The sequence below is a fragment of the Cyprinus carpio genome, chromosome A20 (genome assembly GCF_018340385.1).
Source record: "Cyprinus carpio isolate SPL01 chromosome A20, ASM1834038v1, whole genome shotgun sequence".
Classification (NCBI taxonomy): Eukaryota; Metazoa; Chordata; class Actinopteri; order Cypriniformes; family Cyprinidae; genus Cyprinus; species Cyprinus carpio.
The window spans coordinates 13,097,740-13,114,337 of NC_056591.1; the positions used below are offsets into that span (position 1 = coordinate 13,097,740).

Sequence of the window (16,598 nt, forward strand, 5' to 3'; positions counted from 1 at the left end):
CCCGACTACACGTCCTCTGCAGTGTCCCATAGTATCCACAGGGCTCGTCATGGCGCTCGGACGCAGGAACTCGCTTCTCCTGGTTTTCTTCGCTTTCTTCTAAATTTTATCTACATGAATCTCTCGGACTGAGGCTATTGCTCGGAATCAGATTTTTTTTTTAATTATAATTTATTTTTTTTATTTTTGCTGTTTCAACTGAACGACTCAGAAGAGACGACGACCTGTTTCCTTGCTGAGAGATACGGATCTGAACATTTAAACTTGTGTCCAACTGGGTGACCAGATTTCAGGATCCCGTTTTTCCAGGGCGAATTCCCTGGTTTGAGGAACGCGGGGAAAGAAACTTTTCTGAAGAAGAAGAGGAGGAGTGGAGAAGGGGCCCTTATTTAAGGTAGCGTTTGTGTGCTCTCACAAATATCACCGCAATAAAATGAAATTTAAACATTGAATCAAAGTTTGTGAAGCTACATGGTTACAACCAACGTGAACACGAGTTACAGACAGTCGCGTAGATAAAAGCGTCTGTTCTTTACTGTGACATTTTATACGCTTTTTTTATTTAATTGTGGTTAGTTTTTTCAAACACGATTGTTGATGGGTTAGTTAGTTAGTTTGGGGAGTTATTTAAACAGACTCACATACTGCAGTGTAAGGTCGATGTATCTGTACCGCTACTCGGAAACAATGTTGGCCAACGTTGGCTTTGTAGTTATTAAATACAAAGCTGTTAGTTTTATTCAGGACTTTAACGACAAGAGAGGGCGATGTTGAGTGTTTGCACTGAAGGTTTAAAGGGATAGTTCACACCCAAAATTGTAAATTATTCATCATTTGCTCACCCTCATGTTGTTATAAACCTATATGCATTTCTCAAAAGAGATGGTTAGGGACTGACAGCCTCAGTCACCATTCACTATCACTGCATTCCCTCCTTACAATAGAAGTGAACAGTGACTGTGGCTGTCAGTTTGCTTAAACATTATCTTTTGTATTTTTTTGGGCGAACTTACCCTTTAATTGTTAACTACATTTCTTTGGGTTTATAACGTTTCTGTAACACAATCACTTGATTCAGATCAATGAGCTAGTAGCCCCGTAAAGATGTTTGACTCTGCAGTTTTTTATTTAGTCTCTATGCATTGTTCTGCTTGCCTTTATGTATCCTCGTCCTTTTGATTGGGAACGTGCAGTGTGTCAGGCGGGATAACCCGGTAACGTTAGGACAGTGGACGAGGCTCAAGGAGGGACAGGACTGGCGAGAGCACTACAGCCCTCGTTTTGTGCGCATATTTGCAGTTTAGACACGAAGTCCTCTTCTAGCCAACTGACCAAACGTGACGGTAAAACTCTTTCTTTAGTTTTTTTCAGCGTTATTCCTGTTTGCTACAATCCGTCGGGGACTGTGTCTGTTTTGTTATGTCTGGAAACTAGAGAACAAAACAATACAGAACTCCATGATTTTTTCATACCGTTCAGTTCCATCTCGAACGTGCATTTTGTTCTGCAAAGGCGGATGGAATACCGTACTAAAATAATCAAGTTGTGTGCTAAATGAGCTACTGTACACTATGAGCTTATACTATGCACTTTGTACTGTTTCCATCCAGTGTGTGAATTGTATAAGGTTATGAAGTGTAAGGACAGCTGCGACAGTAGAGTTCATGGTGTCCCAACATTCCACACTTTGTTTTTGGGTTATCATCCCGGCATTTTCCCGGTAGTTCACTTTTTTATTCTCGGAATAAATACAATATGTATACTTCAGTATGGCATAGAATAGTGAATAATTGCGTGAATAGAGAATACCAAGTATACTGCGTGACCAGTGTTGTCTGATTCCCGAATGAATGATTCATATGAATCGGTTCTTTTTATTGAATTAAAAACACACAACGCGCAAGTGTGGTCCGCCGACTGACTGACCCTTACGAAGGGGTTCTTTTTAGTGAATTAGCAAACAAACAAAAAAAAAAAAAAAAAAACCCAAGATAATATGATAAAAATTCCATAAAAAAAGGAAAGAAGGCAAACCCACACACGCCAAAAATAAAAAAGAACCAGAAAATTCGGTCACTAATTTGATCTCATTGTGTTATGTTGTTGATTCACAAGACCTTATTCACTGTAGTTACTGACTGGTTGGTTATGTAGTTAAATATACACATTATTAGTTTTCTACCAATCAGTGGTATTTTATATAAAAATAAATAAATAAATTAAATTTGTTAACCCATGTTTTGCTATGTTTATTTTATATATGTAGTTATTGTAAATTGCTGTATTGCACTTATACAACTTGCAGTAAGTAAATGCAGTAAGGATTATATTTATATTTTTGAAGTATTTCTTTCTCAAAAGGATAAAAAAAAACCGTTTTGAATCAAAATCATTATAGAGGAGGCAAAATCTGAACCAAAATCATTTGATTCATTATAATTCCCATTCCTAGTGATATGTTTGTAGCTTATTGGCTGGTCCAGTTCTTGGGGTTTCTGCAGTTTGTCCTAAGTTTACTGTGCATTTGAAAACCAATTTAGATCTTTTTGAAGATCCTGGATCCTGAAGAGTCAGTTTTCTTGAGAAAATCTCTCACTGCATGCTCAAATGCCTTCTGTTGAAACATCAAATGTCACATGTATAATGCTCTATAAGAGAGAAGTGTCATATGATATATTTTTCTTTGATTCTTTACAGTGAATGCTAGAGACATGATCATGACTGCGGCATGGGAGTGACGTGACATCAGGATTGGACTTTCCCTCCAAACAACCTTATATCCACACACTCACATGATGCGCTTCTCTCTTCGGAGAGGCAAAACTGACTGAATGAACGACTACGCTGAGAAAGATTGTGCGGGTGTGAAAATGGCCGAGTCTGCGCTCCTGGACCTGTTGGAGTGTCCGGTGTGCTTGGAGCGGCTGGACGCTACGGCGAAGGTGTTGCCATGCCAGCACACGTTTTGTCGGCGCTGCCTGCTTGGAATTGTGGGGTCGCGTGGAGAACTGCGCTGCCCAGAGTGTCGCACGCTGGTGGAGAGTGGCGTGGATGAGTTGCCTAGCAACATCCTCTTGGTACGGCTACTGGACGGTATCAAGCAGAGACCGAGGAGGACAGGAAGCATGCATGGCACATATACTAATGGATCTGCAGTGGCAGGAGTCCGAGCGCAGGGAGCTGGAGGAGGCCAGAGGGATCCAGGTCCCACAGGGGCACAGTCTCAGAGGGTCCAGGCCAAGAGCACTCCAGTTAGGGTGAGTCCCATAAATCAGACAGATCTGAAAAATCTGTCTATGAAAACAGGTTAACAAATGCGTCTCATTACAAATTGAGTGAAATACTGTTATTGTTTGAAAACACTGGATCGCGAGCTGGTCACGTGAAAAAGTGTGTGCTTCGCTATGAAGCACACAGTGCAAACAAGCTTGATAAGAGGATATGTATGTTGCATCGCAAATGCAAACTGGACGGGTCATGAGTTGCTCTTGTGTAATTGAACACAGTGCCGCTCTTCTCTCTAAAACATGGAGCGCATATAGTTATTTAATTGAATCACAAATTTTGCAGTTGTGTAACCACACTGAGCCATGTTGCAATTTCAGTTTAGTTCGATTAATTGTGTAGTCCTAGCAGATGGTAGAGAGAATCTTGTTAGCTCAGGCCATTGTGCTTCTTCTAAAGCAACTCAAGCAGCTGAGGTAAGCCTCCTTCCCTGCTGGAGCTGCATTAACTGCCTCTTATCCAGCACTTTTTTATTGTCTGGTGTATTTGGAGATCTTTATTTCTTTTTCTATGTGAGAGAGGATAAAAAAATCTAAAAACATGCAAGCGGACACTATTGTATTTTTGGCTGTTTGTGTCTGAGTGAAAGCACACACGTTTCTGCCAGTGTAACTTTCAAACAAAGTGTCCCGGTGGATCAGGATAGTTGTCATAGCAGCAGTTTTGTGATTGTGTGTTTTGTTATGTTCCACCTTTTGGTTTTGCACGGTAACAAAACACAGGTGTCCCTACAATCAAGCCCTCTGTCATCTCTCCCACACAGACTTGTGGGACAGAAAGGGGCCTCCACCCAATGCATGATGGGAGGCGACGCTCTAAGTCAAACATCTTCAGTCTGTAATCTTTTAATATCCTTATTTTGTTGTTCATAAACATGTGCTGTGAAATGACAGCTGGATTGGCTCAATAAGCTAGTTGTCTCTCTCCTATTCAACTAACTTAAGTTTAAAAAATCTTTAAAAAATTCTCATCTTCAAATAAAGATCATTAGAGGTTTCTACCCTAAGTTTGACTGTATTGTCTCATCCACAATCTATCTTAATGCTGTTTTCATTGCAAATTGTATCCATTATGTTTTTAAATAGTTCATAAAAATCAAAGTTTTAGGTAAAGACATTTATAATGTTACAAAACATTTCTGTTTTGAATAAATTATTTTTAAACTCTATTAATCAAAGGATGCTGAAAAAAGTATCATAGTTTCCACTAAAATATCAAGCAAAACTGTGTTTCAAACTTTTGATAAGAAATGTTTCTCAAGCACCAAATCAGCATATTCGATGATTTCTGAAGGATCATGTGACCCTGAAGACTGGAGTAATGGAGTTTAAAGCAGGAATAAATTACATTTTAAAATATATTACAATAGAAATGTTTGTAATAATATTTTAAGAAATTTTACAATTTTTACTGTGTTTTTTGATCAAATAAATACAGCCTTGGTGAGCATAAGAGACTTCATAATTATTATAAAATCTTACAGACCCCAAACATTTGAATAGAATTGTAAATTGATCCATTTTACTGTTACTGATATGTAGCTTTAGGGAATAGACAGATATTAAAATTCTGGCCAATGCCTATAAACTGATAATTAAAAAAGAAAAATAAATAAATAAATTAAATAATGTTACCATTCAACACAACCTCTTTTCTGTGAACCTTCTCTTTCTGAATATTTCATTGATTTTCAGTTCATGTGCATTGCAGTGTGTGTATGCTTTTTCTTTTTTTTAAGTCTGTTCTCTATTTCTGCATGCTTTGAACCAGAAAAATAAAACCCACCATTTTTAAATGTGCCTTTGTTTGGAATGACTTAATGCTCTAAGTGATTACACTTGTTCTTCCTGTAGTTGGCATAACTACAATAACACCTCCTCCCTATCCCAAAATGCCCTTACCGCAAGAACATCTCTGAAAATTATAAAATCTGATGAACTCTTCCCACATAGTCTTTTCTAATTAGCTCGTCAGTGGAGATATCACTCTTTAAGAACACAGTCATTAGCATTAGGCTGTTTGCCAGAGCCGACTGAATCCAGTTAAGTGAGGTAATATAAGGTTGATCAGCACTGTGAGCTTTAAAAAAAAAAAAAAATATTCCCCTCAGCCCTCACATGAGCAGACTTGGCAGTGTTTGTTTCTTATCTTCTCTCTCTTTGTGCCCGCTGTGTTTTCACGCATCAACCTGTTTAAGGGTGTATCTGAGGTGGTGTAAAGAGCCTTGCTGCTGGTGGAAAGGGCTTTTTGCAGTGGTTGTAGCTTCAAACAGAGCCTGTGATTCAGAGGTGGTGCAAGGACCAGGAATGCATCTGAGACTACATGATAACAGAGCAATGTGTGAGTGGCAGGTCTGTTATTTAGGTCTTCAGAGGGTTTTTGTTAAGTCTGACACATGATATGCTGTGCTTTGGGGATGCACAAAACACACTCACGCAGGGAAGCAAACCAGTGCTAAGGAGAAGAATTCCTACCTAGTTCGGGATACACACATCAAGACATCCACACCCCTGAGATCTGATTTGTCAGATGTTGCATTATGTAGCTGTTTCAGCATCTGTGTACTAGTGAGTACAGGAAGTAGACGAAGTTACTGAATGTGATGCAGAGCTGCCGGTGTACACCACTCAAGAACAAATAACTGTTACGAGCCTGTGTTTTTTTTTTAGTGAATCAGAAATGTACAGGGTGACAAATGTAGTTAAATTCACAAACAAATTACTCTTATGACATGTTTCGTTTTAGTGAATCAGAAATTTAATGTGTAACAATTGTAGTCTGGTTCACAAACAAATGACTCTTACGAGACAGTTCTTTTTAGTGAATCAAAAACATTACAAGTGTAGTCAGATTCATGAAAAAATTTATTTTATCAGCTTGTCTTTCGTAAGTAAGAAACATACATTGCAACAAGTGTTGTCAGATTCATCAACAAATGACTCCTATTAGAGTCAGAAACATTCCATTTGCAAATAAACAAATCTTATGGGCCAGTTCTTTTATGGGCCCGTCACTTTTCACTTTTCACTTTTTTTTATTTTATCAGAAACATAACAGCCTGTCCACTTTATTCAGATTCACGAACAAATGACTCTTTTGAGCTGTTTTTGTGGTGAATTAAAAACATTGAATGTGACAAGTGTAATTTGATTCGTGAACGAATGACTCTTATGAACTGGTTGTTTTAATGTATAGATAAACACTGGATTGAACCAGTCCAAAAGATTTCTTTGTATAATTTATGTATTTATATTTTTTGTAACTGAAAGTTACTGAAATGAATCAGAACCAAATTCAGTAACAAAACAAATCAGAAAGTCATTTGATCAGTAAAAAAACACACATACCCTAAAGTGTCCTGAACACAATACTGAAAGCTTTTGTGTGAGATGCATAGGATGGTCTGAGGGTGTGCCCCCTGAAGCTGAAATCATGCCATCCCTGGACCTCATCCAGGGGGTTCAAGTGTTTCTGAGGGGGAAAGAGGTGGGGCACAGGGGACATGCAGGTGGACTCCATGAGCTGCTGAAAAGCCAAAGATCAAAGAACACACTGATACCCATGAGTCCCAGTGGGCAAAGGGTGCCGCTGCCTCTCACTTCTCTCTCTTTCTAATTTTTTTTTTCTCCCTTAGATTTCTATGAGTGTTGAAGAATAGCAGGAGGTGTGGTCGAGCAGACAGATGCATAACAGCTTGTTATTAGTGGCCACCTCTGATCTGACAGACTCAGGGCAGTGGAGGGGCAAACGCCACACACTGTGTGTCTGAGTGGGGCGCACAAACCCCTACAGCTGTCTTTTAGATTGAAATAAGGAGGCTGAATATGTAAGAAAGAGAAGGAAGAACACTAAAATAGGACTTTGGGTCGGTAAGATTTTAAGTCGCTTATGATCACGAAGTCTGCAATTATTTGATCCAAAATACAGTAAAGGAGAAATATGAAGGCTAAAAGCTAAATTTTCAGCAGCCATTACTCCAGTCTTCAGTGTCACATGATCCTTCGGGAATTATTTTAATATGCTGATTTGGTGCTCAAGAAAGCATTTCTCATTATTATCATGTTGAAAACAGTTGTGCTGCTTTATATTTTTGTGGAAACAGTGACAAATATATTTTTCAAGATTCTTTGATGAATAGAAAGTTAAAAGTTGATTTGAAATAGAAGTCTTTTGTAACATTTTAAGTGTTTTCAGTGCCATTTTTGATCAATTTAATGCATCTTGTTTTGTTGTTGTTGTAATGTCTAACAGTTTTTGAAATCTGAATGTGTCTATGATGTGATTTTATATATTGAAACTCTACCACTGTCGGCAGATTATTATAGATGTCAGTGCCTTCACCTCACGGCGATAAGCTCTCTGCTTTTCTTGCTTCACATTTACATAAAGTCATACATTTCTCAATCCCCGATCTGTTGTCAATCCCACAATCCCCTGTGCATGTCTGTCTCTCAGCTCTTATATATATATAATACATTGAAAGGACCTGCTCTGCTCACTCCGCACAAGTGGAGATGTACGGGGATGGGCTGAATGTCAACTGTTTATGGTGAAGCTCCAAAAGCCTCTTTGCTGAAATAACTCAGTGGGATGCCTTCTGACTAATCACAAGCAGTTTTATTGTGCGAGTGATGCATATGTATTTGTGTGTTTGTGAATGACTTGCCTGAACGCCGTCCATTGTTTACCTTTTTGTGAACAGGCTTAGAGACGAGGCTTGTGTTATGGAGACAGAATGTTCATTGAACTGGTTATAAGATTGAATGAATGGGATCTGTGTCTAGCAGTGTTTCCTGAATCGCTCTTCTGCTGCTTAATCTAAAGCAAAACTGGGATTTTGCAGTCTTAAAATTAAAATAATGTATCAGAAACACACAGCTCAACTAGTGTACACAAATGACTTATTGTGAACCGATTGTTTTAATAAAATGCTCAAAAAGATTCACAATCTCATCTGTCAGATGAATCATTCACTGAAAAAATTCTTTGAATCAGTTAATGTCTGATTCTTTTACTAAAGTCTTACTGAAATGAAACGAGTCCTGCTTTGTATATTTATGGTTCGTAAAACTGACTGGTTGGAAAAATATTTTTTGTAATAAATGATATTTAATGTTTCTAAACAAAATAATTTTTACTGAAAATGTGTAAAATATAGGCTATTATGTGTTATACAAAAATTTGGGTAATAGCAGTAGTAATAGCAAAAATAAAGTAAATAGGAGTAATATTGTGAAATATGATTAATATTATTATATTTTAAAATATACTCCATATACTCCGTTACTCCAGTCTTCAGTGTCACATGGTTCCTCAGAAATCAGTCTATTATGTCTTTACTGTCACTTTTGATCAATTTAATGTCTCCTTGCTGTTTCAAAGAATTTATTTATTTATTTATTTTCAAAAATTAATTAAATCTTACTGACCCCTAACTTTTGAAAGGGAGTGTACATTCAGCAAAAACACCTCTTTGTAGGAAACAAACACTGCTGTCTTGATCCTCTCTGTGAGGCTTCAGGAACTGAGCTCCAACATAATGATGGTTTAACCTCATCACTTTCTCCTCCTGGTTCTGAGGTGACGTGACTCGGCTCGGCTTTCTGTGGCCAGCAGGTCAGCTGGGTTGTCAGAGATTAAACAGAGAAACAGCTCAGGGGTCATAGGTCAGATGTGAGAGGTCATGTGACTGGGGTCAGCATCAGAGCAGGAGGCAGAGAGCAGTAATATAATTGAGAGTTACTCTTTCATCTTCCTCACGCACACATTCAGAAATGTATTAATACTTAATCAGATTCTAATTTAACATCTTTAAATGTGGGTATGATGTAATGAATCTCCATATCTGGCATTGAGAAAGCGTTAGCAGCTGTGTTGTTAGCCCATAGCGCACATTTTAAATCTAATATCTCGTTATGAGAAGCAGAAAGGAGAAGGCCTTCCGTTGAATTGATGAGAGAGTGCTTGGTTTAATGGCCTTGTGGGTCGAAGCTAGGCTCACTTCAAAAGATGGCATGCATGCCTATAGCTTCACAATTATCAGCTATTTCCCTCAAAATTGTGATCAGGATTATTATTGTTATTGCATTCAAATACTATTTACACTGCATCTACGCCTTGAGTCTAATGGTTGTTTTAGTTTTGTTGCAGACAAGTGGCACAACAACTAGTGAATCCACACGTGATTTTCTTCTATAGTCATTTTTGTGTGTCACCAATAAATTAGTTAAACACTGATCTGTTTATAAAGAAACTCATTCAATACAACTAGTTGTTATTGTTGACAAACCCAAAGACTTATTTAAAGGCACTGATGCTCAGTTGCATTCATGTGTACAACGGACATGTTTGGGATATGTCACAATGCTGAAATGCTATGGAAAACACATTATATATAGAACATATTGATGCAGTGAAAGTAGACCTTAAATTTTCATGATTAGTTAATCATGGAATCTTTTAAGTCGACATGAAATTAAATATCATTCTTTTTGTTTTCTAAATGCATATTATTGATATTATTGTAAACAATTGATCCATCCGTGTTTCTTTTTTTTTTTTTTGACTCATATATTTTAAACAATACGTCTTAAGTTAGAAACTTCCAGTAAGTTCAGACTTCTCTTTGGTGAAGTATGCTCTGTGCAACTTTAATTGTAATCTTGTGTAATTCTGCAGTCATGGTGCATCCGATTCACTTTGTACATAAAAATTGCATGGAGTTTCTCAAAATAGCAAGCTCAGATCTGATTGACTGGCCTAGCAACAATGGACCTATGGAAGTCGAGAAGCACTGCTTATTACAGCAAAAGTTATGTTCCCAGACTGCTGCAATGGCCACTTCAGAAGAACAACAATAAAAGATGCTTGATTTGCCAGTGTTTGGGATGTCTTTGAGAGTTTGTGAGTTCTTTGATTTGCTTCCTTCAGCTTTGTTTTCAAAGTTCTGTATGTCTTTAAATAGCATGTGAAAATTGTAGCTGGTTATATATTGATCAGGTGCGAGATCAACAGCCTAAGATGTCTGTCTGAGTGCAGGACCACATTTGCTATGAACAAAGTTCACTTCCTCTCCTCTCTTCTTGCCCATTTCCCCTAAAGATTACAAGAGAAATCCTTAATGTTTTCATCCAGTCTCCCACCCACATGCACCGCTTGGAACTGTTTATCTCAAAGCCTGAGTGTTTGTCGATCAGTGACGGAGTTTCGTGAGTACGATCTCCTTGACGGAAACCTCCCCAAACCCCAAAAGCTCTTAAATCTAAACTCTGTGGGCCGCCCTCTTGATATTTGAAGCTTTTCCTCTCTCCCTGCCTCTCCACAGCAGTCTATTTGCTTGTGTTCACCTCTCTGTGTCTCTTTGGTGGTACTTGGTGTTTTTACGCAAGGAACGAGGAATGCTGTTTATTGCGTCCTGGCATGTATAAAAGTGACATTCCTATGACCCGCCCCTCCACTGCCATGTGGCTGAGCGGCCCGCGTTGACTCACACTGACCTTTTTTGATGATATCATGGTTGCCACGGCAACCTCTGGCTGACCTGTGCCTGTGTCCTGTAACCCCTTCATTAAGGCCCTGTAAGCCTGTACTTACAGATCTCAGTGCACATAGATTCCCCTCTCTCTCTTTTTCTCAGTCTTGTCTCCTCTTTTCCGTCCCGCTTTGCTCTCTGCAAGACTATCAGCTCATTTCCCCCTCTTTCCCCTGCTTTTATTACCCATTACTCCCTTGGTTCCATTTTCTTGTTCTCTGCCTTTTCATCTTTTTCGACTTTTTTAATTCCCTCCCTCATTTCTCTCCTAGCCGATAGCAGGAAGTCATTCTCAACAGCGTAATGTTTCCCACAGGCCTCCAGATGGTTTGTATCTGTGTGTGTATTAACAATAAATGAGGATGATGTGAGTTGTATTTCATAGTTTGGCCCACTATTTATGAAAAGCCTTGCGAGTTTCTGTTGTTTTGAGTGTGTTTGGGTGTATTTGTGCCCTCAGACGTGTATGGTGTGTGTTTGATAGTGTGCCGACGCAGGCAGGTGTTATAGATTTGTTGTATTTTGGATGTGTTTGCTGTGGCTCTGTTGGGAATGACTGTCCATTTCTCTGTCCTGAGGTTACATAATTTCAGGATAGGGATCAAAAGAACTAATCAGGTGTTAAAAGCGTAACCAAGGAGACTGTCTTGCTGTTTAGTGGAGAACGCTGGTGGGCCCTTGGGGAAGGGTGTGTGTGTGTGTGTGAGTTTCTCTGTGTCAGGTATTACTCATGTCATTTCATCTGAAACTAGACTAATTGAAGTTTCAGTTCCGACGTGTCTGATTTGCTTCAACTGTGTTTGTTTTCTCAGTTTTACTACTGGTGAGATGTATTAAAGTGTGTATATGATTGATATTAGTCTCACGCTGAGTTTTTGTGCACTATTATGTCCTCTTTCAACATATTCTGGCCAAGAATCACCTGCTTAGTCAGAAAGACAACATCTGATTTGAAGTGACCAGCCAATGTTTTTGTTTTTACTTCATGTTCTTTCCTTCTCTCACAGAATTAAAATTATTACTGTATTACTGTCAGGATTGTATAAAGAAGTTTTCAGGCGGTCTAATTTATGCCCATACTTTCACAAGTTGTATAAACTGGCAATCTTAATCTGTATGTTTGTTATCTGAGTCTGAGAATAGTCCAATATATTAACATTTGCTCCACGCACACACACATGCTTTTTTGCATTCATTGCTGCCTTCTGCATTTTACCCAGCTGAGTCACATCTGGTCATTATTCACCAATCAATAAGCGCTAACCTATCCATATATCATCATGCCACTCTGTGTGTGTGTGATGGGTGGCATGTTTGTAAGACACTTTAGCTTTTCTGACAGCTGTGTTTTGGTGCAGCTATTTTGTATTAAATCTGTCATACCTGTGTGTGGCCTCACGTTTCTGATTCACTTTATCACATCATTAGTGTGTCTGTTTTGATTTTGATCTGCAGTTTAAATGGTCTATAAATAAGAGCTCTATTTGAAGAGTTTGATTCTGTGTGGTGTGTTTAGTATTTGAGAGGCTTCCACAGTCTTGATGCTGATGGCTAAATGTGTGATTCATTGACAGGTCTTCTGCCTCATGTTGATTGATAGGCTTTTTTTTGACCTTTGACCCAAAGGAATAAGCTGCACATAGTTGAGAAGTTCCAATGGCTGTGTGTGTGTCCAAACATTCCCTTCCTCCTCCCTAAACCTGTATACTTTCATGATGGACGTGCCTTTGCTGTAGGGCAGAGAACCCTAATTATTTAAATCATAAAAATGTAGTTGAATATGATTTGTGCAATGATCTGACATAGAGTATACTTTATGTAACATATAGTAGATATATATAGCTATATATATATATATATATATATATATATATATATATATATATATATATATATATATATGTATATGTGTGTGTGTGTGTGTGTGGTGTGTGTGTTGTGTATATATATATATGTGTGTGTGTGTATATGTGTATATATATATATATGTGTGTGTGTATATGTATATATATATATATATATATATATATATATATATATATGTGTGTATATATATATATATATGTATGTGTATATATATATATATATAATATACATATATATATATATATATATATATGTGTATATATATGTATATGTGTGTGTATGTATGTATGTATGTATATATGTATCTTTGGGTGACAAAAGTTTTGCTGGGGTCCTCAGGGGGTCTACATCTGAGTTCATCTGCATTTGTCCCTTGAGTGTTTCTGGAGTTTCTTTAACCTCCCTTCTGCTTCATTTGTCCTTCTTGGTTTTCTTTCTTCCTTCACTCATGTCCTGTTTAGCCTTTTCAACACTCTTTTTATCTTTCTCGCTCGTACTGCTTTTTATTTCCTTTTTTTTTTTTGCTGTCTGTTTTTTTCCTCCTTTTGTTCTTTTCCTTTTCTTCTCTATTTTGCAAACTTGTACTTACTCTTTACTGTGCTGTTTCATGCTTATCCATTTTTGTTCTTTCTTTGTCCCTTTTGCTCTTTTTTTTTTTCTTTTGCTCATTATTTTTCTTTTTTTTTTTGCTTTTAGGGCTGGATGATTTTCCCGATTTAATCATCAATTTAAATTTATTGTGTTGCCACTATTTTATTTTTTAGAAATCGAGGAATTGCGATTTTGAATAGAAATGCTAGAGTTAGACACTTTGACAATATGCCGGTGATGAAAGTATAGAGAAAAGAACGATCCAACCGCATGTCGGTGCATGTGATTAACAGTTTGCGTGTGACGCGCTCTGTAAAGGACCATAAATTTAACACTAGGCGTTATTCACACAGCGCTTTTGTTTTGACATAGATGGGACGCGGGCAGTGGAATAGGTAAAACATGCAAGAAGATGGGCATGACCTTTTTTAACTTGAGTGCCGTGTTTTTAGAATGCCGTTTAATGCTCGAGACACTGCAAGAGACACGAGCGCAACAGTCAAACATGTTTACACAGAAAAAAAAAAAACGATGGAAAAGCAGCGCGATAGAATAACAAACGTGCAAAGAACTACTGCTGTATATTTGGTATTACATTTTTGCATCATGGTGAGAGGCTGAAAGCTGCTTTTGTTTTTAAAGAACATTTTTAGTTGATAAGTCTACTGGTGTTATATCTTCAGTCATTTTGAGATTTGAATTACCTTGACTTTTGAGATTTTCTAAAATAATTTTCCTCATAGTATATCTGAACACATAATATGTATAAGACAAGTTTGAACGATATGTAGTTGTAGTATTTTTTTTGTATTTGTTCTGCAAAGAATTTAACAAGGGATTTAACATTTACATCATGTTGACAACTTCATGTGTGCTGAACTTGGAGTAGAATTTTCTTTAACTAGAGAGTTAATAAATAAAAAGTAACTTGAATCATGTTATAGTTACATTTTCAAGTTGACTAGTTAAAAATTTGTAATGATTGATGTTAGATGTTCAATTTGTGTTGTTATTTTTTTTTTTTTTGCTCATTCCATTTTCACCCTCCTTTCATTCATTCACTTATTCTTACTTGTGCTATTTAATTTTTTCTTTTTTTCCTATTTTTTCTTTCAGTGTTTTGTTCTTGCTTTCTTTTTTGCATTTTATTTAGCATTTTATTTCTTTGTTTATCTTTCTCTATGTGCTCTTTTCTCTTCCATTTACTCTTTCACTCTCCCTTGTGCTCTTTCGCTCTTTGTCTGACTCTTATTTGCTTGCTGTCCTTGCTCTTCTTTCTTTTTCATCTCTCTCTCTTTCAGCTTGGCTGTTGGCTCTTGGCCACTAAAGTGCAAAGCGTGTGTTTAGCACTTTAATAAAGCTGGCTATGCTAACCTCATTAGTCTCATTCTATCAGGATCCTCCCTCTCTAACCACGCCAAATTGCATTAGACATTTTCCTGTCACCATGGCAACCAGCCCACTGTTTTTCCTTGTTGTTGTTCTTTTTTCTTCCTATGATAGCTGAATGTTTGAGGTGAATATGGAAGTGCGATATGATATGTGACATGTAACCAAGTAACTCTGCTCTACTTAAACTTTATACCAGGTTATGGAAGAGATTTAGGAGATATTACAGGCCAAGTTACTGATCTCTATAGCAAACTTTTAACAGGATATTCTGTTATCCAGACTTATCTGGGTTTGTTTGAAAAGATGGGAGCAGGTGCTTAGCTTGTTTCGTCTTAAAACTGAGCTGAACTCTAGCTGTATCGTCACTTAGCTTGCAGAGTGTTGCATTCTGGGTCAAGTGTGCTTCCATAAACCTGCCAATGAAACGAAAGCTTGACAGTTAGGTGAGAGATTTGACATGTGAGAGATAGAGAGGGGGTTTGTGTCTCTGAGGGAAGGTTGTATTAGCGGGAGAGATGAACTGCATGGATTGGGAGCACAGGTGGAAAAACATCCCATAGATATTGAAAATAGTGGGTTTTTTCACGTTTCATTGGGTTGCTTAGTCTAAACGACTTGGAACCGAGAAGTTGTTTTATTCGTGTTTTTGTCACATCAGATTTTCCAACAGAACTTTACGTGCACAGAACAGCGCTTTCATTTGTCTGCCACTGATGCAAGAGATGTGAAAAATGAGAGCTGCTCTCTGAAGACAATTTATTTGGAGATAAAAAGCTTTGAGAAATGTGTTTATAGTATGAGTGTGACCAGGGGTATGAAAGATGCAAATTATACATCATCATTAGCTTTTTACAACTGATTGATTTTCATTTCCAACTGTAAAACATATCAGAGAAATGTACCCCAGACATCCCTTTCAGGCCATTTTCACACCAACTCAAAGAAACTCCGGTCTGCACAAAAAGCTTTAGTTTTAAAAGAGATTGGTGAGAGGGAAAAAGAGAGAAAAGAGTTCACTCTCCCATGCTAATCACCTCTCTATCTCTTTCCTTCTTTTCACTCTGTCTTGCCACAAATGCATGCACACACAAACACATATGCATCTTTCACAGGCTTTCAAGCACACCTCCATCATTATTTCTGCATTCGTAACAGATTCATGCTGTGGTGAAGACAAACTAGAAAAGAGGCTGATGATGCATTTGATGGACAGGGATCTGCCTACGGTCCCTTTTAAGGGTGTAAATAGAGGTGGTTTAGTTGGAAAACGTATGGGTAATATGGCAATTTTGATTTCTGAAAGCACTGAATCTACCTGTCTGAAATTGTCATTGGTCAGTGGACTCCTTTTGAGTGCACTGCAGCAGAAGTTAAAATTGTCTCAACTTTTCTGCATGACGAAGCCCTACTTTAGCAAACTCTTGTGTTTTTTCCTCTGAGTGCTCTCTGACATAGCGCCTTCTCTTTCATAAGCACCTGTTATGTAATCCGGGTATATGAGGCGATGAATATAAAAAAAATGTGGTGAGGCTAAAAAAAACTGAACATTAAATCTGTTCTTGACTGTCTGCTTGGCCTTTTTTCTCCAGTGCTGGAGATTGAAAGTTGTGTTAGTCCATTCATGCAGTGTTAAGATTCACAATCTGTGATCCTCAGCACACCCCAAACCAGCTGTCTTTACTGTAGTAAGTGAGGTCAGGCAAGTGTACAAGTTGTCACACAGTGAGAGAAAAAAGTGGCTGCATGCAAAATAGCAGCACAAATTTGCTTTATTTTCCCAGCAAGTTACACATACACCAGAGTTTACGCACATCATTCATGAAAAACCACATGCTCCTTTTTCCCATAATTCCACTATAAAACCCAGACCCCCTCCATGTTTAAACAGTCTTTTTCTTTTTGATGACTAATCTGTAGCTTACAGAAAAGTCTT

General features: G+C 37.8%; 1 protein-coding gene across 2 annotated transcripts in view; it reads left to right on the forward strand.

Annotated features, from left to right (window-relative positions):
- Positions 1-373: 373 nt before the first annotated feature.
- The window catches only part of LOC109076466 (E3 ubiquitin-protein ligase SH3RF1-like), a 44,175-nt gene continuing 27,950 nt past the window's right edge, over positions 374-16,598 (forward strand). The window contains exons 1-2 of one of the 2 annotated variants that reach the window (XM_042777676.1): positions 374-394; positions 2,698-3,257. In XM_042777676.1, coding sequence (XP_042633610.1) covers positions 2,832-3,257 — 426 coding nt within the window. In that variant the 5' untranslated portion in view covers positions 374-394; positions 2,698-2,831. Of the gene's footprint in view, positions 395-1,322; positions 1,344-2,697; positions 3,258-16,598 lie in introns of those variants that run through there. The other variant, XM_042777677.1, reaches the window with a different exon arrangement.